The 27393-nt window shown below is 39.8% G+C and overlaps 1 protein-coding gene and 1 pseudogene across 1 annotated transcript; one reads left to right on the top strand and one right to left on the bottom strand.

Moving 5' to 3' along the window:
- Nucleotides 1-573: 573 nt before the first annotated feature.
- On the top strand, nucleotides 574-26056 carry Rnf149 (ring finger protein 149). Its single transcript, XM_005075432.4, has 7 exons — nucleotides 574-1301; nucleotides 12358-12608; nucleotides 13649-13717; nucleotides 16061-16143; nucleotides 18210-18306; nucleotides 21579-21774; nucleotides 24788-26056. The coding sequence occupies exons 1-7, from the start codon at nucleotides 845-847 to the stop codon at nucleotides 24829-24831; spliced, it is 1197 nt and encodes a 398-aa protein (XP_005075489.2). The 5' UTR covers nucleotides 574-844; the 3' UTR covers nucleotides 24832-26056.
- LOC106021573 lies at nucleotides 25896-27393 on the bottom strand (annotated as a pseudogene).

Raw genomic sequence — 27393 nt, 5'->3', positions numbered from 1 at the left:
CGGGGAGATGTTCTACCACTGAGCGTCACAAACCCCAGCTCTACCCAGCTTACGCCCCAGGTTTTTACCAGAGCAAGGAGTTATCACACATGAGCTTAACTAAATTAGGTGTGTTCAGGATCATTTCATGGTACACAAAAAATTACCCACCCACTATGTTATTTTATCACAGGACTATTTACCAGCAAGCATTTATTTCCAAACAAATCCCCCCTCTTTCCCCCTTTTCTTTTGATTGACGTAACACCTGCGTCTTCACCCAAATTAGACTCCTACACGTTACATATGAACTAACGAAAAGGGTCTATGCAAACCCTTGAGAGAAGAGCAACAACGAATCAACAAAGTCGGTAACGAGAAGCATCCGGACACGAGGGCGGCTTTGTTTTGTTTGTTTTGGTTTTCTTTCTTTTAAGTGGTTTAGATAGCGAGGCCTTTGCCGTGTGCCTTGCGCAGTCAACTCCACCCTCTGAGAGATTTCACTCAACCGCAGTCCCACGCTTGCCCGGCCGAACCACACATATTTCCCCAGACTTGGGGACTCGAGATGCCCGGTTGCACAACACACTAGCGTCTGCAATCTCCAGCACGGCCACCCACAGCAGGGAGGCACAAGACCCTTACGCCTGCGCACACCTTACGGCCGCGGGCAGGGCCCCACCACTTCCGTCGCCACGCCCTCACGCTCACGCCCCTCCAGGTGCGCGTGCGCCGCGGGCCCGCCCCCGCCGCGCTCAGCGGTCTCTCGCGAGCCGCTGCCGCCTCCCCAGAGCTGCGGGTCGGCCTGGAGCGAGCAGCCTCGCTCGGCGCTCGCTCTCTTCCTCTGCAGCCCGGCCGGGCGGCCATGGCGGTGCGGCGGCGGCGGCGGCGACCCGCGCCGGGCGTGGGAGCCCGGGACACGCTCGCGTTGCTGGCGCTGGCCTTGTGTGCTCCCGGTGTGGGCGGCGGGGCGCTCGAGTGGTACTCGGCCGTGGTGGCCATCGAGTACGTGGACCCGCAGTCGAACCTGACGGTGTTGAGCGAGTCCGAGAGCGGCCGCTTCGGCGATAGCTCGCCCAGGGAGAACAAGCAGGGCCTGGTGGGCATCCCGCGCGCGGAAGGGGACGAGGAGGGCTGCGCGCCCGACACGCGCTTCGTGGCGCCCGGCGGCCTCGGCGCCGCGCCCTGGGTCGCGCTGGTGGCGCGAGGCGGCTGCACCTTCAAGGACAAGGTGCTGGCGGCGGCGAGGAAGAACGCCACGGCCGTGGTGGTGTACAACCAGAAGCACTACGGGAACGCCACCGAGCCCATGTCGCACGCGGGTGAGCAGGCCCGGGTGCGCGCGGCCGCCCTCCGGGGCAGGGGCGAGCCTGGTGGTTTCCCGGGCGGTGGTGTGGAGAGGGAAGTGCGTGCACACGCTGGGTTGGAGCTTCACCTCGGGAGGGTGAGAAGGCCGGGAGACGTCCTCGGCAGGGGAGTAGTAAGGAAACTCTGCAGGAGGAAGGTCCTACCAATTGCAAAAGGTCTCCGGAGTCCTGATCACGGGGTCGCTTAAGGTTGCCTCGCCGTTTCCCAACATGTGGTGAGAGTGTGGGCGTGGAGGGAGATTTCTAACCCAGTGCACTCCAGGATTCCATTGTCTCCTCGACAACCTAAAGTGATGGCTTGGTGGCCCTCTGGTTTCTTCACTTTGACGAGGCGTATCTGAATATTTCAAAACCCTGAAGCGGAAAACCTGGGCTTGCTCGCTGTGTGTAGCAAGCAGGGACGCAAGCTTGTCTCTCACGACACATGGAGGGCGATCACACTCGCCCATTGTCTTTGGACGGTTCTCTGAGTTAAGATGAAATCTTTTTTTCTGTATTCATTGAAGAAAAAACCTTGCTCTCTGTCCTAAACACCCTATTCCAGGGACAGCAGATTGCACTTCAGACAAGGATGAGTTAGCAAAATACCATCCTTGGGACAGAGTTCTCTCCCTCTCCGGGGACCCAGAATTTGGACGTATTTCTGTTGCGCCTTCTAAGATCACATTAGCTTTAAGGTATCACACGGTTGACTCATTCTGAATTTCCTGTGATTACGGTTTTTGTTTCTCCTGCTACTAAGTCAGACATCCTTTTCCTGTACTGCATTTTTTGTTGTTCTGTTTTGGTTGGATGCAACACAGAATGTATAAAGTGAAAGGACATGGACTTGGCCATTTTTATAGAAGGTTGGGAACGATGGCCATTTGATGGCAAGGACATGACCTCCACTTATACAGATCAATTCTTTTTCTGGAAGGTTGACTCCAGGATAGCAGAGAAATGGGTTCAAACTGTAGGAGCATAGCAGGGTGGGGTAGGAGACGGTAAGGAAACTTTGAAAGTAATCTGCTAGAATGGAGAAATGCCTGAAGAAGTTGAGTCTTTGTGAACACAAGGTTTGGTTGGCTGCAGACAGTGGTCCCTGTGGTCATGTTGGGTCAGGCACTGTTTTTGGTGTAGTTAATCCAGTGATTACAAATTGGCCTAATTGTCATTGTACACACTCCCTGTTTCCACAAGATTCACGAAAGATCCCATCTACAGCATTCCCAAGTTCAATTCGTCAATGAAAAGAGGTTGGTGTGCTGGGCCTGATTCTGTGATGTTGGGTATGTGCATCTCTGGAAGCATACAGTCTTAATGTAGACTTATTCTTTTAAATGACAGGCTCATCACCCTACAATTTTCTAACTCTACCCTACTGCATTTTTTGATAATGACATTAACATCCTCCCAAGCAGACAACACTTGTTCTAACCATGGCTCCGTAACCTTTCTTGTATATGTTGTTGACATATAATTTATCTGGACCCAGAAAAAGACCTCAGTGATGTTAATTAGAATCTTTGGTGGAGGGACATCTGTTCCCATTATCTGCTGGGGCTGGGCAGTGGTGGCACACAACTTTCGGAAGCAGAGGCAGGCAGATTTCTGTGAGTTGTAGGCCAGCCTGAGTGAGTTCCAGGACATGTGGATCTACACAGAGAAACCCTCTCTCAAAAAATCAAAAAAGATGGCAGAAGCCAGCTTTGACAGACTATTTAAACTTGAACTGCATATTTAGAGCCACTGAGGCTGTTTAGAGGTTGCCTTCCTCTGGTCAGAATGTAGATGAAGCCAGGAAAATCCACTGATTCAGCTGTTCTTAGTGCTGATGTGTAACACTGGATTTCTATGAGACAGGCAGAGGTGTGTTTCTGAAGCTGCATACTAGTAAGAAAATCTTAAGTTGTGGGGAGAATTTCTCCCCAGTTCTGAAACCCATTTTTCCTCTTACTGGAATCTAGCACTAGATAACATTAAAAATCTAAATCATTACTGAAACTAAGGATTTTCAAAGGATCACTTTAAGATCACATACTCTCAGAACAGCAGTAAGGACTTAAAGTTATGCCTAATGTTCTGTTTTTAGCAGGCTCACGTTTAGCAACTGCTTTGGGCCAAGTATTGTACCTGCTCGGAGTTGGAAATACCAAAGATGAATGCTTGCCTGTGAAGGGTTTATGGTCTGTCAGTACCAAGAAACATAACTTTCTAGACCAGAAGAGTTTAAACTTAACTGAATTATATGCACAGGTGCTTAGAAAGCCTAAAGGATCGGTGTTGATGCTGAAAGCTGTAGAAATATCTTAACCAAAACAGGTAAAAATTAGATAAAAGTCATAATCATTAAAGTCTTAGTGTTGACCTTACTGTAATTATTGTAAGTTAATAAGTAACAGACTCCTCTAGCTGAAATTTAGGCAGGGCCCTTTAAGAATGACATTTTACATCCTTGAATGTTATTTACTAAGTGCCAGACAGTTGACCAAGGGCTGGAGAAAGGGCTTGAATTGCAATAAAGCAAGGAGGATTTTAGCGATAGAGAAGAAATACCCAACTTAACCAGCCAGTTAATCTATTTACCTGAACATTTCTGCAGACATTTAGAAAAAGTTTACAATGGTGAAACTGCGTACATTACAAATCTTAAAGACAGCTCAAGTCTTTTAAGATCCCTGAAAATGATCACAATATTGCAATGATGGGACGAATAAGACTTTTAATTAAAATTTCACTGTGACTAGTTCTAAGAACCTTGTATTGGGGGAAAAATGGTCAACTTTAGAGAACCCATATATTAAGAGGTATTCATTTTGTATTGGCAGTGCATGTTAAATGGTCTTTTATGCATTATTAATTACATGTAATACTGTGCTCTCAACTGACCTACAACTTTAATTTGAATTTAAAATGTATCTTGGTGTTCTAAGGAACCAGAAGCGGCCCCCTAACAGCCTCTTGATGGGGTCAATGCCCTAACAGCCTCATAGAGGATGGGGTCAACTAGAACAGTTCTGCAGAAAGATTGGCTTGATGGAGAGGTTCAGGACATTAGGGAGTTCTGTATATGTGTGGTAGGTGGACTATAGGTGGACTGTAGGTGGACTGTAGGTGGACTATAGGTGGACTGTAGGTGGACTATAGGTGGGCTATAGGTGGACTATAGGACTTCTGTGTAGCAGGTGTAATGTTGCAAAAGACTAAAAGGTCTGAAATGAACTAACATGGAAAGACTGCAAAAGAGTTCCCAGTAAGAATATTCAGTAGTATTTGTAACAAATCCATTTTTGGGAAAGGGGGTAGTGGTGGGGAAGTTTTTGTTGTTTCATGTTTGTATGTTTACTTGTGATGGAGGTCTTGCTAAGTAGTTCATCCAGTCTTTAATTCATGATCTTATTATCTTAGCCTCCCAAGTGCTGGGGCATGAATCGTCATACTGGTCAATTTTTTTATTGATTTATTTTTATGTATATGAGTGTTTTGTCTGCACATATGGAAATGTACCACATGCATGGTTGGTGTTGGTGAAGGCCAGATAAGTACCCTGGAACTGGAGTTATGGTGGTTTTTAAATCACCATGGGGTTCCTGGGAATCGCCAGGTCCTCTGCTGAAGAGCAGCAAATTTTCTTTTTCTTTTATTTTTTTATTATTTTAATTTTAAATAGCTTGTTTTACATGTCAATCCCAGTTCCCTCTCCCTCCCCTCTTCCCGCGGCCCCTCCCACCATGCCCCCCAGCCTCCCACCCTATCGCCATTTTCTTCCACATAGGGGATATCTAGAGTCCGTCATTTCACTCAGGGCAGAGTCCAGGCACTCCCCTAAGAGTCCAGGCTGAGGCATCCCTCTTTGTGTTATGAACACACGATGTCTGTTTGTATGCCAGGGATAAACACTGATCCACTGCCCAGGACCCAATGAGCAGCAAATTTTCTTAACCACTGAGCCATCTATCTCTCCAGGTCTCCCTGGACCCCAGTATTTTTGACTAAACAAAATCATACAAAAATATTTATAATTGTGAATTGTGTCCTTCTCATTCACCCTAGTCAATCATTTAAACGTTTGTATAACAAGATTTAGTGCAAACTCAGTTTAAGCTCTACAGCGAAAAAGACATTCCAGATTATTCCCTCTACTGTAATTCTCCTTACTAGGTCATTTCAGTTATAGTCCTGTAAGATAAGCTAGTTTTTCAAATCTACACATTCATGAAGAAACTTTCCACAGCCACCCGTGCTCCCTTCCACAACAAACAAACAAACAAACAAACAAAACCCTGATAAATTGAACAGGTAGTAGTTGTCTAATCTAATGAGGAATTAGACTGTGTGAAAGAAGGCCTATCTGAGACAGGAGAGATGGCTCCCAGTTAAGAGTGAGCATTGCTTTTGCCCCCATTTCAGTTCTCGGCTTAGATGTTAGATGGCTCACAGTGCCTGACTCTTTGTGGCCCCGTGGGCACCTCACTTGCATGCATGTGTGTGCACAGCACACAATTAAATAACATTGATAACAGTGACTGCTGGTAGAGCAGAAGTTGCTGTAGAACTTAGTACTAAATCTTGATTTGTTGGGGATTCTCCAGAGAATAGAAATGGCTAGAATGTGGCAGTTTATATATAAAAAGAAAACCTGAACGTTTAGGAGATCCTGCTAATGGAACCTCAGTATCAGTTATTGCTGCTAAATTAGTTTTCTCCACCAGAAATTCAATCTACTACTTTAAATATTTCAGTAGTTCGTATCTCCTTCAAGACAGAACTGAAGTAGACTGTAGTTTCCTTGGGTGGTACATTATATTCGTAAGTCTTGATACTAAATTTTGAAGTTATTGTCAAAACATTAATCCTTTACTACTGTGTTTAGTTTCTGACAAGCAAGAGGAACACAAAAATTTGAAAAGGAAATGGAAACCATTTTATTTTTGGCATAGGAGCACTTGAAATTCTGTTACTGGTAATTTGGCCTCCTAAAAATACTGTTCTGTAGCTGTTACTCAACAAGGAGGTTTATGATGAGGCTGTATACAATGACATTGTGCTCAGTGTAACACAAAAATAAAACAGAAACTGTCCTTAGGGAACTGTCTGCGTAATGGTAAGGATGTAGAGATTACTTGTGGTGAGATTGTGCAAGATGACCTTTTTTAGTCAGTCGAGAACGATAGCAACACTAAGCCCTGGGGAAGAAAAAGAATTCCAAAGGCTTATTTCTTATGCTTCAAGTCTCTATGCCTCCTGTGAAGAAATTCACCTGTTTAGCTGAGATTTTTTCTCTTCTTGTGCACAGTTGTACAAACTTACTTGAGCAGATTCTTTTTGGATTGGACCAGTGGTTTGACAGGAAATAAAGTCTGGGGGATTGTGGTAGATGTGCTCGGCATTCCTTAACTTGTGCACCAACTCACTTCAGAGCTAGCACATTTTTGCTGCTTGTTCATCTGCCTGCCACTGCTTTGAGAATTGTTCTTGGCATATTGATCAGGCTGGCCTTGGGAACTTCTCTACCTCAGGAGCTGTGAAAAGCAAGTAAGTCACAGGGTAGAAAAAGTCATCACTGAGTTTTGTCCATCTAAAATAGGTCCTGGAAGCAGTCTTGCTGCTGAGGCTATTGAATAACAAACTATCCCCAGTCCTGGGCACTGCCTCTCCAGGCTACAGCTTGTTATAAATACTATAATATTTTTTTCACCCAGTAAGCTAAATGTGTGATTTTCTCATTTTGGTTAATTTTTTACTTTCCTCTTCATTCAATAAAATGCCTGTTTTATCAACTAGCCAAGCTAGATTCATCACCTCAAATACAAATAGTTAAAAGATTTATAAACTGGAGTTATACAGATAGTTGCAAGCTCCATGTGGGTGCTGAGATTTGAACCACAGTCCTCTGGAACCAGAGCCAGTGTTCTTAACCACTGAGCCACTAGTCCTTCAAATATGATTCTATGATAGTTTTATGACCTAGAGATACTCCTTTCCTGTGGTTTGGTAAACTTACTCTATTCTTGAAGATAAAGTGTAAATATGCCTCTCGGAAAAAGTTTCTGTCTTACTTCAAACAAGATTCTTCCTCATATCCATAGTTCTTCGTTGTTCTACTTACTTATTAAATAAGTGGCAGCCCAAAGAAGAATCATTCTCAAACTAATTAACAACAAAAAAGAAGTATCATTCTCAGAGAGTAGTTTTCCAGGAACACACACCTCCCCTCAGGCAGTGAACAAGATGAAATTTGAACCCAGGTCTAGCTCTGCAACTACACACCTATGGAGAAGGTTCAAGGAATGACTATTGCCTTAGACATGAGTTTCTCTGAGAACCAGCATTTCTAGGTGGTGTGTAACATTGAACAACTGAAAATTTCTGAGCCTGTAGCTGTAGAATGACAGTATGACAGCTTTCTGATTTAAGTAATAAGTTCCATAATGGAGGCCCCCACACACACAACATGCCCTATCTCATTGTCATAAAAATAATGTGATAATATTGGCACCAGAAATTGTTATCAACTGGTCATTAGAACCATTTGGGGTTCTATTTGAAGTGCTTTTCAGGTTTCTCTTTTTATTAAAAAGGCTTTTAACTTGTACATTGTTGTAATGTTAGGTGGGTTTTAGTTGTGTAGTAGTTGTTGCTATCCACGTTTCTGGACTGCTGAATCTTTATTTTCCTAAAGGTAATCAACGCCCGCCTTCAGTATGTCTTCTCAGTGACAGCAGGCTCATTAATGTACATGCTAGTTAGGCCCAAACTGGTTCCAGTATCATCTTGCAGACACAAGCCACCTTAGAAGGGTTCCCTTCTGGCATTTCAGCAACAAAATCCCTGTGGCTAAGATCATAGTGGAAATGCTTGTGTCTCCCCAAGATAAAATAGTCTATGCTTTGTTTTCACCAGATGAATGGGAAAAAATGAGAACATGATACCTTGTATGCAAGGTATGATTGATTGAGGAGATTTACTGTAGATATGAGGGAGAGGCATCTGGAAGGGTCCAGACGGAACTGGCCTGTGAGAGGAGAGAATGGGGAGAGCAAGAGAGAGGCCTGAGTGAGCCAGGAGACAGAGACCAAGGGGAGAAGGACAAAGAGCACCAAGAGAACATGTAGCCAAAATGACTAGGTTTTACAGGAAAAGAAACGCTGGGGAAGCAAAGCTCAGGTGCTGGAGAGATTTGGGTAGGGGCGAGGTAACAGGAACTTGTAAGTAGGGGAAGACTGGTGGTTCTATTTAGATTTTCTGCTCTGCAAAGTGAAACTCCCACTCCATCCAGCTCCTAGCTCATCTTAGAGGCAGTCAACTAACTGCCTGGAGATTTTTAAGGATAGCATGCTGTCCACACTTTACCCGTTGGTTTTTTCTCTTTAGTACTGTCAGTGCTAACAGAGCTACTGCTTCACCCTGCCCCTGTGCACATACTGTAATCTCTATAGCCCTGTTATTTTGATGGACTTTTCGATTGGGATAGCAGGCACTTGGAAAGAATGACAGATCAAGAAGAGGCCTAAGGCACAGACAAATTACAAAGGTGCCACAATCGAACAATTGTATATGTGTATGCGTTTGTGGTTTCATGAGTTATGTGTACAAGTGCCCACAGAGGCCAGAGGGCATCAGATTCCCCTTGAACTAAAGAAGTGGTAAGTGCTCTTTTCTGCTGAGTCATCTCAATCAGCCCTTAAGGTGTATTCTTTAAAACCTGTTAAACTGAGGCTAAAATTATAGAAAGAACTGAGTTTTTTTAGAAGCTTTACTGCAAAACTTGTTCACATGTGGAAGAGACAGTTTTTTTGTACCACTTGAAAATGGTGATATTTGGGGAATCTCATTATTTACTCCACACCAGAACTTGCATTGTTGTTTGCCAGGTAAATGATGTTTATGCTATCTCCCCAAATCTAGGCTTCTAATTCTCTTATCCCTGTCTGTATGACCATTAGCAAAGCACAGCCTTGAATATGCTGGTGCTGTCTGTAGCATGGTCAGTGAGGGAGCTTAAGTTATGTTTTTAAAATCTGGGCACAGTTAGAAGTCAAATTTGGTAGGGCTCTTTAGACTAAAACTGGAGGCACCTAGCTTCTTTAAAGACACAATAGATCTCTTTAGATCTGTCTTGCAGCCAGCTCTTCATGCCTGCTTCCCACCTCCATTTGTTACTGGATCTCAGGCATGCTGAAGAGTTGTCTCCTTCATATAGCATTTTTAGAGAGAGTACTTGGGTTTAAATGCTGCTTCTCCCTTGCTAAGCACACATTGTACCATTAAGCTGTTTCGTAGGCCCTTAAATACTAATCTTGTTTATCCTTTTTCATTTACACTGGTTTAACATCAACTTGGTTGAAAACTTACTGAAGGAGAAAATTCAGTATACTGATTTGATATTGATAAGTGGATGTTAAACTTTTTTTCCCCTGGTCCTAGAGATACAAATCAGCCTCATGCCTAGTAGGTGTGCACTCACTGCTGAGCCACCCCCCCAGCTCTAAACTTTTTTAAAGCAAAGACAGTGGTAAGCACAGTTAGAATTTTCAGTTAATGTCACCTTATTTTGATTTCTGTGCTTGAAACTTTGGGCAGGGGGTAGTGGAAAAATTCATGATTTTACTGAAAAGAAGCTTTAAAAAATTTTTTTCCTTTTACCAGATATTTAATTCCAGCACTCAGGAGGTAGAGGTGGGAGGAATTCAGGGCTGTCTATGAGACACTGTCTTTAAACAGAAAAAAAAAATCATGTCTTTATGTAATGTATACCTTAATGGGGAAAGAAATAAAAAAAAAACGGCCTTTGCATTTGTCCTCTCTGTTCAGGTACAGTCACCTTCTGAACAGTCTCAAAACCCTGGTTTTATTCATTTTGGATTCTGTCTTACTGACAGAGAGGCTGATCTCATTGAGAGGTTCTGGAGTCTAAAATTATCAGGACATCATTAGGGTGTCTTGTTTTAACAAAATAATCCTTGCTGTTGTCTTTTAAAATATTTTTTTAATCATGCCCATAACCCCAGCACTTGGGAGCCTAAGATAATAAGATCATGAGTTAAAAATGGGATGAACTACTTAGCAAGACCTCGTCACAAGTAAACGTATTATCGCTAGTAGAATATATGAAACTTTTACATCTTTGCTGATCTTACAGATAGCTGAAAAGTGTTCTCATATAGTGTTCTCATATATTTGAAACTCATTTATTGGGAGATGACTGCTAATGGGTGGACACAGGATTTCTTCTTAAAGTGATGGAATGGTAGTGTTTATTAGTCTTTCGTTTTGTTTTTCCAGACAGGCTTTCTCTGTGTAGCCGTGGCTGTCCTGGAACTGGCTCTGTAGACCAGGCTGGCCTCAAACTCACAGAGATCCACCTGCCTCTGCCTCCTGAGTGCTGGGTTTACAGGTGTACACCACCATTGCCACACTTACCAGTCTTTAGGCCACCAAATTAGGCTTTAAAACATATTTTTTGTGGTGTCTGTATTATTTCTCAGTAAAGTAACCATTTAAAACTTATACTTTTCTGAAAATTAACATCCTTTGTTTTCTATTTTTTTTATAAGAAACTAGCTTGTCTTTATTATATCTATTTTTCCCAAGTTGGCCATTTGTTATTAACCTTGGCTTTGAAGACAGTCTTTATTTTCCCATTGTCAGCTCATTCTCCCCTCTACTCTGCCACCATCATTTTTAAAAGAACCTTTAGGTGGATTTTTATAATTGAATTTTTAATTCTCTTCGTTCTTCTGGAGTTTGTATTTTTTTAAACACATTTAACATTTTAGACTTAGTCATTTATTTTGGCATACATTATGAGAAAAACATGCAGATTTTCCCCCAGTATAATATCCATTTGCCTTTATCTGATTTTTAAAAATAATCCATTACTCTTACTGATTCCTGTTATCATTTGCTATCTGCTTATTTCCTGTTTGGATTTGTGTGGGCATCTTCATCTCCTACTACCAAGCTATTTTAATACTTTAACTGTAAAGACCAGTCCAACTTTCAATATTCAGAATATTTCCCTGACCATTCCTTACCCCCTATGTGTGACTTAGAGTGAGGTTTGTTTTTCAATTTATCCGTTGATATTTTGTGGTTGCTGCATTAATTTATAGCTAGAATCATAATAAAACTGAAGATTTATTTGCTCCCCCTTCTTTGTCTCGGGGCTAATCATGTCTTCAAAGCATTGATAATAGTAATAGTGATAACAGGCTTGGCGGGGTGGTACATGCCTTTAATCCCAGCACATGGGAGGTAGAGGTAGGTTGATCTCTGAGAGTTCCAGACCAGCCTGGTCTACAGCTTGAGTTCTATGACATCTAGAACTTCATAATGAGGTGCTCTCTGGGGAGGTGGGGTTCTCATATTCCCCCCCCCTTTTTTTTTGAGACAGGCTTTGTGTAGCTCTTGGCTGTCCTGGAATTCTCAGTCTGTAGACATATTCCCAAATTCTAATGGGCATATTCTAAGCATTTTATATTCATATTCATAAGTGAGATTAATCTGATTCTTTTGTTTGTTATTACCATGTTTGGTTTTATAATCCTAGATAGATTTTTTTTTAATAGTTCTAGAGTTTGAAACTAGAGCCTTGTACATGTTAAGCAAGTTGGGGCAGGGCATGACAGGGTCTCACTGTGTAGCCAGACTGACCATCACTTAAACTGTATACTCCAGGCTTGTCTTTAAACTGAGAGTCTGCTATCTCCATCACGCTTGGCTTAGAGAAAACTGTTAAGTGTCCAATTAACTGTGGAACAATTTAAATACTGAATTTTGTGCTTCTTAAAGGTCTGATGATAGATTCATCTGTGAATCTAAATAGTGTCCTAGCTTTTCAGAGAATAGTTCATTGTGATTTTCTTAATTTCAGTCAGCCCGTTTTCTCTTTTGGAACCAGTTTTGGTAGTTGATATTTTTCTAAAAATTACTCATTTTATTGAAGTTTTCAAATGTATTTGCTAAGCATACTCTTAATTTTATCTAACTGTTGTCTTCTTTGTTCATTTCTTTGTTTTTTGTGCAGGAACAGGAAATATAGTCGTCATTATGATTAGCTACCCAAAAGGACGAGAAATTTTTGACCTGGTGCAAAAAGGAATTCCAGTAAACATGACCATAGGGATTGGTATCCGTCATATGCAGGAATTCATCAGTGGTCAGTCTGTGGTGTTTGTGGCCATTGCCTTCATCACAATGATGATTATCTCATTAGCATGGCTAATATTCTATTATATACAGCGTTTCCTATATACTGGCTCACAGTTTGGAAGTCAGGTAGTTATGAATAACTTTGTTTTATTAATTCAGTTTGATTCGTTTTAAATGATAGCACATGAATATATTCTATATGCTACTTGATGTTATATTTAACTACACTAAGTTTATTAAGCATTCATATGACTTTGATAAATTTTTTAATTGGAATGTATTTTCATGTCTTTTTGTAGACAGAGGACTAGTAGAAGGTAATGTGACAGAAAGAACATATGTAGCCCTGTTTTCTAGCTTGGTATAAGGTTGAGGAGCAAAGAGGAAGGGCCTGCTCTGTCTGCACTGGAGTAGTTGACAAACCGTTTTTCTGAAGGCAAGCTCTTTCTTGAGCAGAGAGAAGAGCCCAGGGCTTCTAGTGGCACACTCAGTCCTATGCACAGTAGGCTTCCCGGCCTGATAACTTGGCAGGACTCTTCTCTTGGGAACTACTGATGGAAAGTGGGTGGCACTTTCTTCCTGGACATCATTATTTTCTTGCCAGTGTTTACGTGTAGAAATTGTTTTCTGAAAGTTGAAAATGTGGCTAAATGGCATCACATGTTTAGAGTGCTAGGAGTTTCCAGTTCCATTCCAACATCACCCAAAAAAGGGAGACATGTTCTTTTTCAGATGTGGAATTAAAAGCAACTATTCCTGGGCTGGGGATACAGCCCTGTGGTTTAGGGTGCTTGTTTAGCATGTGTGAGGCCCTAGACTTAATTGCAGATAAGCGAGTAAGTAAATATATTCTTAGCTGGTCATGGTAGCTCATGACTGTAATCCTTCGTTTGGTATTTGGAAAACTGAGGCAGGAGGGTTGCTTCAAGCTCAAGACCAATCAAGACTCTAAAGTAAAGCATTATCTCCAAAAAAAATAATAATAGTTCTTATCAAGTAGCTTATAAGTTATATGGCTCTTTTATATATTTAAAGTTTTTTCTAAGTTATTTTCATTGTAATCATTTAACTTTGTTTTACTAATGAAAACTTTTCTGTTTTGTTTACATTGTATTGTGTGAGTTATTTTAAAAAGACTATTTAATAATACTGTTTTCCTCCCCAAGAATCATAGAAAGGAAACTAAAAAAGTTATTGGCCAGCTTCCACTACACACTGTAAAGCATGGAGAGAAGGTAATACTTTCGTTGTGATTTGTTTGGGGTTCAGCTGGAGAATGTTTATGTTTGAGAATTTTCTTTTCAGTGTACTGTTCAGCAGTAACAAGCATGTGACACACTGTTAAGCCGTCATGTATGTGTTTCAATATTTTAAAGGAAGGCTGACAGAAATAGAATGAATGGAGAGGCCATTTATAGCAGTCATTAGTCACGTGGCTGTTTAAATATAAATGAATTACTATTAGAGTCCAGGTCTGTGGCTCAGTAGTAGAGCCCATGCTTAACATGCATGAAGTCCTAGATTGACCTCAGCACCCCACCTACCAAAAAGGTTAAATCAATTAAATTTCATTTAAAAAATAGCTCCTACATTGTATGTGTTCAGTGATAACTGTGTACCAATATTCCTGTCATTGGAAGTTTTTCAGACAGGGTTTCTCTGTATTGTTTTGGAGGCTACCCTGGAACTTGCTCTGTAAACCAGGCTGGCCTCGAACTCACAGAGATCCGCCTGCCTCTGCCTCCCGAGTGCTGGGATTAAAGGCATGTGCCATCAACGCCCAGCGTCTGAATTGATTTCTAAAAATTTATTCTTCAGTTCTGTTTTCAGGAAGGAAATCAGTACTTTGCACAAGCTTAAAATTCTACCGTACCTGCTGCATGTTTTTTTTCCTCCTTAGCAAAATTCATTGTTTACATGAAGACAAATTCATATGTGTAACTTACTGAGCCAAGCCCTTGAGAATACAAGTAAATTGTATTCCCATACCTAACATTTGTTAAAGTATGATACTAGAGGCTTGTTTTAAAATTGTCAAAATAATTTTTTAGAATGTCTCTAAATGGTCTATGAAGTGTATACCTGGATTTGGAAGCATTTTTACATGAACTTTTGCAGTCTACATCTTATCACTGGAGACACGTGATTATTTTTAAATTTTTTCTTTTCTGTGGATTTATTTCTAATAATGTATAAGCTTATAAGTTATTAAAGAATTTAAAATGTTTTTTGCATAGCATATGAAATATAAATGAAATGATTTTGTTATAACATAGTATTTAAGGGGCTAGAGAGATGGCTCAGTGGTCAAGAGTGCTAACTCCTGTTGCAGAGAACCTGACTTTAGTTTCCAGCACCTATATCCACTCATAACAACTACCTGTAACTACAGTTCCAGGGGATCCAGAGCTTCTGACCACTGAGGCTTTGTGCATTGCATGTACATGGTGTACATAAACTCATACAAGTATACCACACATATAAAATAATAAGAAAATCTTTTATAAAATATCACAATATAGAATTTAAAATGCTGTTAAAGTTAATTTTATTGATATGTACATATTAAATAAGGCTTTTACTGCTTCCTTATTAATTGCTACACTTGGCTAAGGGTATGCTTAAATAGCAACTCAAGGATAGTGTGGCTATGTTTGATAATGTGAAGCTGCCAAAATTGCAGCCTCAGAAGTACACAGTGATTGAGTTCCTAAATCCCTGTCTCAGAATCTCAGTTTGTCCTAGCTACACAGACCCCTACTAACTCACAGAAAAAGTCCATGACCTATAGATTCTTTGATGTAAAAATGTTGCCAACTCTCCCACCCTACAGCCAGCAATTTTTGTTTTTTATACTTTTGTTCATTTGTTAGGCAAAAAGAGGCAACTCATGCTAATGGAAGAGGTTTAATGCTAATGAAGTAAAATTTCAGATATGTAGTCATTTGTACTTTCTCTAAGTTGTAACTGTTCTTTAAGAGAGGTATAGATTTCTTTTAAATAATTCCAGAAAACAAAACCTTTGAATATTTAAGTTTTATGCTTGAAAATATTTTGCTTGACCATAATAAATAGCAAGCATGGCTGGAATGTAGTTGACTTTGTAGAGTGTTTCTGGTATTAATGAAGTCCTGGGTTTATCTCCAGCCCCATATAAACTTTACCTGGTGGTTCACTACTATAATCCAAATTTTGGAAGATGGAGGCAGGGGCATCAGAAAATGAAGGTCATGATTGGCTATACAGTGTACATGAGGCCAGCCTGAAAACAGTCAAAAACAAAGTGTGTGTATGATTTGCATTTCTACAGCCCTTAATAGTCTGTATTTCTTCAAACATTAACATACTATTTAAAACAATGCTAATGCCTGATTAGGTAGACAATGAATTTTTTTTTTCTTTTCATTCAGATTCTTTAAATAACTGATAGTGGTAAGAAGTAAATGCCAAGTATGATTATCTGTGTTTTGGATCAGGTTGTTCCAGCATGGAGTATAATCCATTGTTTTAGTCAGTTTTCTTTTTCTCTGTTATTGTATGTGTAATGTGTGTGTGTGTAACTCTAACTCTGTTTTCAGGGACTTGATGTTGATGCTGAGAACTGTGCAGTGTGTATTGAAAACTTTAAAGTAAAGGATGTTATCAGAATCCTGCCATGCAAGTATGAATACGTTTTTTCTACTAAGACACTTAAAATTACCTAACAAGTTTCAGTTTTCTGACAAAGAGTTCCATGCTTTTTCTGGTAGGAAGATCTTGTAATCTCATCATTCATACTGTCTTCAAGAGTCCTTAAAATTGCTCTGCTTGAGAGACTTCTAGGTGACCACTAAGATCCATTGTATCTTTGTTTTAGACTGGCTTTTAGGCTTATCAAGACTTGTTTAGATTCCATTATAAACCTATTTGTTGTCAGATTCCATTGTAAACCTAGTGAAGCAGAGCAAATGCTCAGTCGAAAGGAATCAAGAAAGATGAAGGTCCTTTATTGACCCAAAAAGCAGGCAGTAGTTTGCTATTATTTATACTCTGGATGAAAGTTCCTTCTGAAGCTGTGTAAAATGAATATTCCTCCCTTTACTCAAGTTTTAGTAACACCGGTACAGTTTTAACAGTGGGAAGTTGCTACTTCATTTTTAATAATCTGCTACTTTAATTGACTTTTTAAAAGAACTGCTGTTAAGAAGAGTTTGTTGTATAATAAAAATTAGTTTTTTAAAAGTCTGATAAATTTCAATTATACTTTATGCATTTTAGAATCAAGTTACAACTATTTTACAAAATATTTTGCTATGTATATGGTACTTTTCAATAGATTAAGTTCTTGATACCCCTGTTGAGGAAATTAAAAAATGAGTATCAAAATAGAAGGGTTCCCTGAGAAAAGTGTGTGGCTAAAATCTGTCAGCATTACGTAGGGTCAGCACAGTGGTTACTTGGTGAGTGGAGGTTGGTATAGGTTGGTCATGGTCTGCAGAAAAGCACTGAAAGTAGAGTTTTCACCTGGCTTTAGAGCAGGTCTTTCCCATTTCAGAGTGATGCTCAAGAGTGCACAGAGAGAAGGTAGGAGGTATGGCTGATGTCTGTGCTGAGCTTGTATTTGACCTCTTCAGATACTATACGGTGTGCATATTATTGGGACTTTTATTTTGACATTTTTTCTGCTGAGCAATATGTTAAACATCTCCCAACCAAACTGGAAGATTCCTTCTTGTTTTTTGGGAAATTCTTCAGAGTCAGTATTAATTTGAGATTTGATGATAAGCTGGACTAGAGTGTTAGATAATTAAGAATTGCTATTTTTAATGGCACTGCAATTTTTTGTTTAATGAAAAAGTCTTCAAAAGAGGAATAATAGGGCAATGGTGGCGGGTGTCAGAGGAAGGTGGATCTCTGTGAGTTTGAGGTCAGCCTAGTCTACAGAGACAGTTCCAGGACAGCCAGGGCTGCACAGAGAAACTCTGTCTCAAATAAACAAACAAACAACGAACAGTTACTAGGTATATACTTGTCCAGCACGTTGTAGACACTGAGAACAGCTCATGGTATAGGTGCAAAGATTAGGAGGCACACAGCTGTCTAGTCACACAGTTGGTGCTTGAGCCTAATCTGGTTTCAAAGCCCCTAATTAACTTCACACATAACATGGGAGGAGCAGGAAACCAAGATAAACCAACAAGAAAGGAACGTGTATGTGTCTTTCTGGTAGCAACAGATGTTTATTAAAGAAGGGTTCATAAAAGTACACAAGAGGAAATCGCTTCTTCCTGCCCGTCACAGGTATTGTCATGTATTTCCACTTGAGTCATTTTATAGACTTGAAGATATGATCAGTTAGGATTAGTTTACTATTGATAGCTTACTTGTGGACTTTACTAGCCTAAGTGGTATAATAAGTAATCCTAGTGTTTGGGAGGAGAAGTAGCTCAAAAAAATGAAATAATACAAAAAATGTGTAACCTAGTAGGTGGCAGTATCCTATTTGGCAGTATCCTATTTTTTTGTGGCATGAAGAGAAACTTTCACTTTTTAAAAACATTTCACTATTAAGTCCAAAGTCTATTTAATTGGAAACTAGAAAAGAAAATAGATAAGTGACTAGACTACAGTGTTGTTGTACTGTTGGCTAACTTTTAATAGAGGGATATGTTGGTAAAGTGCATTATTTTCTTTATAAGATATACAAACATTTATTTTAAGGCATTAATACATACTTAATTTTTTTAGGCATATTTTTCATAGAATATGCATTGACCCATGGCTTTTGGATCACCGAACGTGTCCAATGTGTAAACTTGATGTCATCAAAGCCCTGGGATATTGGGTTTGTTACGTTTTTGTTTATATTAAATCTCTGCCCCAGTTCTTCCTGAGTATCTCACTTTTATTAGTGATTAGTGACTAGAGGCAAGAGGAACAGGCAAAATGCTACTTCTGATATCCTTGCTTGTTATCTAAGGAAGTTTTCTGTATTAAAAATGAATTTGTAGAGTAGTCCTCAAAAATCGGTAAACCGAGTGTATGACAGAAAAATATGCTACTATGTTCCCCAGTTTGTAGCTGCTTAAAATAGCATAGTTCTGCATACTATAGGGGGGTGTGTGTATGTGTATGTGTATACGTTATATAACCCTAAATCATAGAATGTATGAAACAGAAGTACATTCTACATTTTCTGGCTTCAGAGACACATTTTACACATACTACACCCAACAGTTTTTGACATCTGTTTTTACTGTTGCTTGGTTTCATTTTATTAGTACAGGCTAAATTTGTCCTATATTAAAATTTGCCCATTATTTTGTGTTATTTTCACAGCAAGGACCTTTCTTAGGAGATATAAGGGTAAAATTAAAGAAATTGTAACAATAGATGGCCATATGCTTGCTCCACGTCTTAAATAATTATTAATTTAATCTCCACAGCCTCTATATGAAGCACTCTTGCTGTCTCTATTAACTAGAAACTTAAGCTTAGAGCTACTGACTTTTCATATAAGTTCTCACAGCTAATTGGTAAGGAATCAGCTTTCAAACATAAATTATTTCTTCCCTACTTAGAGAAGATAAGGACAGAGTTCTTTTTAAGTTTTGGGGGCTTTTATTTCATTTTTTGTTTGTTTTTATCTCCGTATGATCTGACTCAAAATACTATTGATTAAATAATGAAGTATTATAAATAAAAATATTCAAAGGGCCTGGGAATGTAGCTCAGAGTGCTTGCATACCTTGCATTGAAGCCTCAGATTCAGTTCCCCACAGTGCACTAAACTGGATGAACATTTTATGCAACTTTAATCCGCAATAGCCATGTAAGCTTCTATAATGGTGTCACTAACAACTGTCCATGGAACAAGACTGGCTTCATAGACTGTAGGTGTGACATCATTCTCTAGCTTGGTGTGTCTTCAGCAAAATCTAAGAGACCTCCTGCTGCTAAGTAGGGCACTATTCTAGAGTGTTTCACATGGTGGTCCAGAATGCCTTTGCCAGCTACTCAGGGAGAAAAGGTTGGCATCCAAGAATTACTAGTCTTCATCATGAAATGTAGACACCTAAGCTTCCTTCAGTCCCTGTAGCCTGGGATAGCATGCCTCTCGAATGAGCTTGGTTCATGCCCTCTACTGTAGAAGCCATAGTTCAGCAAGAAGCTGAGCCTGAATGGTTCAGAATCATTTTCTTTTCTTTCTTCCTTTTTTTAAAATTTATTTATTATGTATGCACTGTTCTGCCTGCCTGCATGTCAGAAGAGGGTACCAGTACCCATTATAGATGGTTGTGAGCCATCATGTGATTGCTGGGAATTGAACTCAGAACTCTGGAAAAGCAGTCAGTACTCTTAACTTCTCAGTTATCTCTCCAGGCTCCTCAGAATCTTAATTGAGAAAACATAGAGCTTAATGAATCGTTTTCTTGAAAAAGTCTTGAACTCTCTTTCTTGGGTGCACACCAAAGCTTGTGCTAAGCTGTTGTCTTTGTTGAGTGACTCAAAACCAGCTTTTCCTCTCCTGACATTTATGTGAGACTAATTTCTGTTCTTAGCTAAGCCAATGACTTGCACTCTCATACATTTTGTACAGAGATTATAAGTCAACATATATTCATGTATTAGGAATCAGTTTTCACTTTATATAAAGTTAAATTATTTTCTTGAAGTATTTACTTCAAGAACCTAGAACCTAGAGAACCAGAGTGTTTGTACTTTGTGAAGGACAGAAAGCTATTGTAACTTCAAAGCTAAGGATTTGTTTGACTTTTAATGTTTCAATTTTTAGAGATATCTATTCCCTTATAACCACTCAAGAGTCATCAGTGACCCTTTACGTAGACTTTAAAGGCAGTCCTTTGGTTCACAGCTGTATCCACTGCATTCATTGGGCAAACCCTGATCAGAAAGTTCTGCCTAAGATGTTAAACTGAACTTGACTCAGACATAAATTATGTATAGCTCCTTTGCTAGATAAAGACTCTTGGGGATTTCTCATTCAGGCCAAATGGAACCAGTACATATCCATAGAGACAACATAGCAAGGGAACATAATAAATGCCATCTGGATCAGAAAAGAAAGATCTTACATTGCCTATTAGACATGGAAAGATGGAAAGAGTATATTTTAGTGGGACTGATGAGGGCTTTGACTGTCACCTCAGTGTGTGCACAGGGATATGAACTATCAGGTTAGAAGTTAGTGGGTAGTTGAGTTTGGCAGGTATTTCGAGAAGCAGGTTGGAATTGGGCTGAATGGGAGTTAGTATTGTGACATTACAACAGCAGGAGTGTTTGCTCAATGTGTTATGAGTTGGTGTCAGGAAAGAACTGTTTTGAGTGTCTAGGAAGCCTAGTTACTAATGAGGGAGGAAGGGGGGGGTGGTTTTTAAATGCTCATAGAGAAGACCAAAGATGTCTGAGAACCCAAGGAGGTTGATTGTCTGTGAATCCCATGCTCACAGCCTGCCAGCCGTTAGTCACTTTCCAGTAGTTTCATCTGCCCACATGCAGCTTAGCTCTTTGATTAACCAAAAGGAATGTCTGAAACACCCACCCACTGATGTTGAAACTTAATGTAGTGGTGCTAAAGGAGTCTCTGGCCTTCCTTTTATTATTTTCCTTCAAAGCAGCCATTCAGTAGAAGAGGAGATAGGACTTATTTTTAAAATAAACAAAAATCTGGAGCCTCTAGCTGTTCAGAGCCTGTTTGTCTCTAACACCCCAGGGCTGTGCTGTACAATAACCTGGGGCTGTCATTAGGACACCTGGCTGCCTCTTGAGGGAGCAGCAGTGAAGCTGCACAAAGGTCACAGACTCTACAAGAAGGCAGTTTCAAGAAAGAGCCACTTTGTGACTCAATAGTTTAGAAGGTGGGATACAAATTGCATCAGACTGGGAAACTGTCTTTAGAGGAAAACAAACCAAAGTTTGTAAGCCTTAGAAAGCTGCCTATTGAGAAGTCACCCTTTTATCATGACATTGAATAGAGGATGATATGCTTCCTACCAGGTTACCTGTAGAGAGTCAAGGATGTGTTAGTTTACTAGGAAATGACCCTACCCTTGCCGTGTCACTAAGAAAGCCATTGCCTTTTGTCTACCTCTCAAGGGGGACCCTGAAGATGCGCAGGAGCTACCCATTCCAGAAGCTGCTCCAGGAAGTGTTTCTATTGGAAATCTGAGTGTGACTTCCCAAGATGAGGACAGGAGTGGTGAAAGCAACCTTCCATCATCTTCCTCCAGTGAATCTGGGCCAAACCGCCCCTGTTTTAAAGACGATGCAGGGGAAGACACAGCATTACTAGGTATGTGGCTAGAGTTGTAAAACCATGATGTTACCAGTGGTGAAGTGAAATAGAAAATAGAAAAATTAAAAAGCATAAATGAAAACTACAGTCTCACACTAAGAGATACATTTTAACCTTCTGATAAATACAGTCTCAGAACAGGGGAATACCATGTAAATGTTTGGTAACTATGAATGCTCTTAATGTATCATTGGTGGATCAATTTTTATGACCATTGTATTTCAGTTTTTAAATTTTCTTCTGAATTGCTCAGTTCATCTACATTTTTGTGTTTGGTTTTCTGTAGTCTCAATGTATTGTGCAGATAGTCTTCTTGCCTCTGCTTCTCAACTCAACTAATTTTTTCATACTGATTCTTAGTTCAGCCTCTGTCTTAGTTACTTTTCTAATGGCATGACAGAACATCATGAACAAGACAACTTAAAAGAAAACACTTATTGGGGCTCCCTCTTCCTCAAGAGTAGAATCCATGAGCATCATGGTGGGGAGCATGACAGCAGGCATGTGCTGGAGCAGTAACTGAGAGCTCAAATCTCTTCCACAAGTTCAAGACCGAGAGGGAAAAGAGAGTGAGTCTGGTGTGTGTCTTTGAGGTTGTACAACTGATGCCTCCTAGGCAATCAGCTCCACCAACTGAGGACCAGGTGTTCAAATTTATGAGCCTGTGCAGCATTCTCATTCAAACCACCACAGCCTCTTTAGAAAAGAAACTTTTTATATTGCAGTGGTGTCAATCAAATCTATGGCTTTTGGCCTGCCTGAAAAGGGCTACTGTGAGTTATGTCCTTAGCCCTTTCTTAGAATTTTGTAAAATTTATTATTGAAGGTACAAGATCTTAGTCATATGTTTTGTATCTTCTCCCTTGTTTTCTTTATTTCTTCTTTGTGTTAAGGATGGAACTCAGAGTTTTGGGAATATTAAGCATGAACTCTGGCACTAAGCCATCTTCCAGTGCCTAATTTCTGTATCCTTGGGTTTCTTTATAGTTTTTCTGTCTTCTAGTGTTTCCTTAGGCCTTTTATGGCATGCTAAATAGGAAAATCTTTTTCTTCTTGGGGTTAGTTATAGAATTATTGACCTGTATTTTACTAATTTGTGGCTTTTTTTTTCTTTTTTTTTTTTTTAATTCTTTTTTGAAACAGTGTCTTGTGTAGATCAGGCTAGCCTTAAACTCCCTAGGTAGCTGAGGATGATGACCTTGAACTTCTGATTATCTGACCACACCTCCCAAGTGCTAAGATTATAGGCATGCATTACCACCATTGTTTTATGAAATGCTTGGAATCAAACCCAGGATTGTGTGCATGCTTAGTAAGCACTCTGCTGACTGAGCTACAGCCTCATTTCTACCCCCTTTTAATTAATTTATTCATTTATTTATTGGGATACTCAGGCATGCAAGTATAGAAGTCAGAGGATAACTTTGAATAGTCACTTCTCTCCTTCTGCCGTGGGTCCCAGGGATCAAATTCAGATTGTCAGGCTTGGCAGCAAGTACCTTTGCCCTCTGAACTATTTTACTGGCCCCCTCTTCTGCATCCTCTAAAGATTAATTATGAAATTATTTTGAGCCTGGTATGATAGTGGTGTGATGTCTTTAATTCCAGCACTTGAGAGGCAGAGGCATGTGGATCTTCGTGAGTGTGAGGCCAGCCTAGTCTATATAGGGAGTTCCAGGCCAGCTAGTACTCCAATGAGACCCTATCTCCAAACAAAAGAGGGGGTGTAGAGATGACTCCATTGTTAAGAGCACTGGCTGCTCTTCCAGAGGACCTAAGATCCGTTACCAGCACTCACATGATGACTCACAGCCATCTGTAACTTCAGTTCCTAGAAATACCATACCCTCTTTGGCTTCTACAGGCACTAGACATGGATGTTGTATTTACATATATACACATAGGCAAAATACCCATACACATAAAATTTTGTCAGTTAAAAGAAATCCCACCAATATTTTAGTAGAATTGGTAAATTAATCTTTGGATTATTTTAATTGAAAATAATTGATGGTTCTAATTTTGAATTTGGCCATCTTAAAAGATTTTTAAAACAGTAAGATTCAAATTGAATCAGTGTGCCTTTAACATGTTCAAGAAAACTTATAGAAATATTAGAACTTCAATTTTTATTATGTATATGTGTGCATTGGGGTCATGGACTGTACATATATATGCAGGTGTTAAGTGCAGTATGCACAAGTGTGAAGGCCAGAGATCACCTTCAAGTACCATTTTTCAGGACATCATCTACCTTACTTTTTGAGACAAGGTCTCCCACTGGCTAGGGACTTGCCTAGTAAGCTAGGCTGACTGGCTGGGGAGCCTCAGGGATCCATTAACCCTCTTCACTTTTTCTAGCACAGGTATTATAAGTTCATACTACCACACCCAACTTTTTTATGAGTGTTCTGAGGATCAGACTGAGGTAGGAAGCACTTACGAGCTGAACTATCCTCTAAGCTCCTATAACTTACGTTTTAAACCAATGTTAGAGGACAAGTAGTACATTGGAGAGAGGGCGTACTAGGGAATGGTTATCACAGGATCATAAAGCTGGGGGACTTAACCTCATCAATTCTCTGACACTGAACTGACCACATTACAAAGCAGTATATTCAGCATAGTAAGGGATTTTGCTTTTAGGAATCCTGTTGAGACAAAGTTTGTACTACTGTGACTTGGGCCACTAACTTCAGAGTTCAGAAAGAAAATTAAATTTCTTTTCTAAGGGCATGGCTCCACTTGTGAAATGTGTAAACAGAGGTCCTTTAAAGGCAGTCATCATGTGAATGCTGGCTCAGGTCACACTAGAAAGCCTGTCTTTCACATTGAAGGGAAGGCTATTTCTGCTTCTCTTACTGGAATTCTTTGAAACGGGTTGTCATTTTCACATGTAAGTTTTATTTAAAGGTTTCTATAATTTGTTTCTTGAAGTATTATCTCCAGATGTGTAACTGAGGTTGGACAGACGTACTGACCTAGGGTGGCTTCTGATGTTTTTTTATAGGAGCCGGCAGGAATGACCCTCAGCATGGAGGATCCATCTGCTAGCACACCTCCTCATTGACAGCCTCACCGACAGAGCCTTGGCTTGAACTACAGGACATTTAATTTTTTACTCTAGGGCATAGTTTGTATACTTGAAAACAGTGGATATTATTTTACTTTACCTTTCAGATTCAGATTTGATATACAAAGGGCTGAGATATTTTATTCCTAAAAAGACTGAATTAGCCTTCATCTATTTATCTACTAAAGTATGGTGTGTATCATAAATTTTGTTGTGTCAGACTGTCACAGATGTCGGTGGTGGTGTTTCTGAGTACTAGACTAGCTTCTGTGGTACTGTAAACCAAGATTCTGTTTCTCAGGCTTTTAGACACAGCTCACTAAGTTATGTAGAATTGTGTAATATAATTCAGTAATTGATCAAATGGACTTTCCCTGAAGCAGAGACCTTAGAACTTGTAACATGAGAAATCTTGCCATAGGCAGTGGTGCACACCTGTAAACGCAGCACTCAGGAGGCTTCAGCAAGATTTTGAGTTCAAGCCAAAATGAAGGGACTGAGGGGAGAGAGAAATCAACTTTCTTGCACTATATCGTCCATAGAGACTTTAAAACCAAGTATACCTTCTTATTTTTTGGAATTGTGAAAAGAACACTAGTTGACTTTATGATTTGCATTTTTACCTTTATTGCCAATTTCTTTTGACACTTAGAAGGAAATTATCTGTGTTTTTCTATAAAAAATGACAAGAATGTCATATTGCACACTAAAGTATTAAAATATTGTTTCATAAGAAAATATAGTAGGCATCCTGTGTTTTTTAAGTGTTTAGTATATTTCAGTGGATCTAATCTTTGTTTAAATTAAAATTTCGATTTTTTGTTGTTAGACTAAAATAACATTTTCCTAATGAGATTTTAAGACAGTTCAATCCTGTGACCTTTTAACTGTCTTTCCTCTGATTGATATTCCCACAGGTAAAGCCTTTGAAGGTTGTTGTCTGAGTTCTATAGAGTGGTCAAATACACTTTTTAAGAGTGGGGAGTCCTTTGTTGATCCTAAACTTGTGTTGCAAGTGTACTTTGTAGACAAAAATAAATGCTTGTTGACAAAAAAAATGTAACAAACTTTATTTAGCAGTCAGTACCAACATTCAACACAAAAAGTTTAGAGAATGAAAAGTGAATAAAGGCCAGTCTTTACATAAAATATATTCCTGATTCAAAATATTTTACACTTCATGATAAAGAGTGCTTTTTTTTTTAAGTTTGTGTGTATGAGTATTTTCTCTGTATGTATGTCCATGTACCATCTGCATGACTAGGCCAAAGAGGCCAGAAGAGGGCCCTCAGATCTGATGGAACTGGAGTTACAGAAGATTCTGAGCCATCTTGTGGGTACTAGGTGTTGAATCTGGGTTCTCTATCCACAGAACCATCTCTCCAGCCCAAGGAAAGAATGCTTTAAGAAGTGTTTCTGGCTGACACCACAAGTCAGGTCACTGATCCACAATCATTGCTTTTTTGTTTTGTTTTGTATTAATGCCCTCAGCTGCAACTATTTACAGGACAGGAGACAAACATGAGTCAGAAACACATCCATGTCTATTACTCTCCACTTTGAGGCTTCCGCCAGGTAAAAAATAAGTGTCTCCATAGCATTTCCTTTGCATACAGATTAGGAATAACTTCATCAGTATCATTTTCAGATGTTTTACATTTTCTCCAGAGCAGAACTTATTCTTTAATCTTTATTCACAAGTTCTGTTTTGATCAACTACAGCTACTTCTTAATCTAAATGATGACCATTTTTTCTAGTTTCCAGTCATCTGTTGAGGTCTTTCTTTCTTTGTATCAAGGCACTGAGCCCTACCTAGGTGTGATCCGTTTCTTCCATCTGCCACCTTAAGTTTGGCACTGACTGCCGAAAGATGCTCCAATAATGTCATCTCTGACCATAGGAGCCTGGAAAGGGTACTGGGAACTTGTGGCAGGGTGTGGACCACCTGGTGGTTAAGAACAGCTAGGGTGGCTGCTGGGACTAGAGAGAGGTATCCAAATGGGTATAGAAATTCCAAATGGCACGCCTGGCATATAGGTCATTGATAGTCCTTTTTTCAGGTACAGTGGAAAGGATGTAGAAATGGTAGGACGGAAGATGCTGCAAAGGTCCTTCGCTAAACACTACAATCATGACCTGAGTGAGCTCCAAAATTCTGACTGTAGGTGTTTCAATTCATGGAGGTATGGAAGGTAGGTCTTCCCATTTTGAACCACATATATGTTTTCAGTTTTGGTAGTCACTGAACTAGTGGGCTTAACAAAATGGGATGGTGTATGTGTCCAGCAACCATAGGTATAGTGGAATATTATGTAAACATACTGTTTCCATAATGCATAGGAGTTGTTCCAGTAAGGTTCATTAGTTCCCTGGAACTGCCATCACTTAAAAAATGAGTCCAGTACAACTTTGAGATCTTTGTATAGAGTAATAACTGACAGCTTCACATACAAAAGTGTCTGTTTATATATGGACACCATCTCCTACAGCTGGCCCTGGGGCAGCACCATGGCACTGAACATCTCCATCTTCACAGGCAGAG

The sequence above is a fragment of the Mesocricetus auratus genome, unplaced genomic scaffold (assembly GCF_017639785.1).
Source record: "Mesocricetus auratus isolate SY011 unplaced genomic scaffold, BCM_Maur_2.0 Super-Scaffold_100021, whole genome shotgun sequence".
Taxonomy (NCBI): domain Eukaryota; kingdom Metazoa; phylum Chordata; class Mammalia; order Rodentia; family Cricetidae; genus Mesocricetus; species Mesocricetus auratus.
Note: the sequence above shows the minus strand (reverse complement) of the source record. Positions and strands in the feature narration are given on the sequence as shown.

What these genes read in the sequence shown, in the direction of transcription:
- Rnf149 (XM_005075432.4), top strand. Translation starts at nt 845, where the DNA reads ATGGCGGTGCGGCGGCGGCGGCGGCGACCCGCGCCGGGCGTGGGAGCC. An exon ending in GCTCACAGTTTGGAAGTCAG is followed by an intron (nt 12,609 to 13,648) that starts GTAGTTATGAAT and finishes TTCCTCCCCAAG; the next exon opens with AATCATAGAAAGGAAACTAA. An exon ending in GGAAGACACAGCATTACTAG is followed by an intron (nt 21,775 to 24,787) that starts GTATGTGGCTAG and finishes GTTTTTTTATAG; the next exon opens with GAGCCGGCAGGAATGACCCT.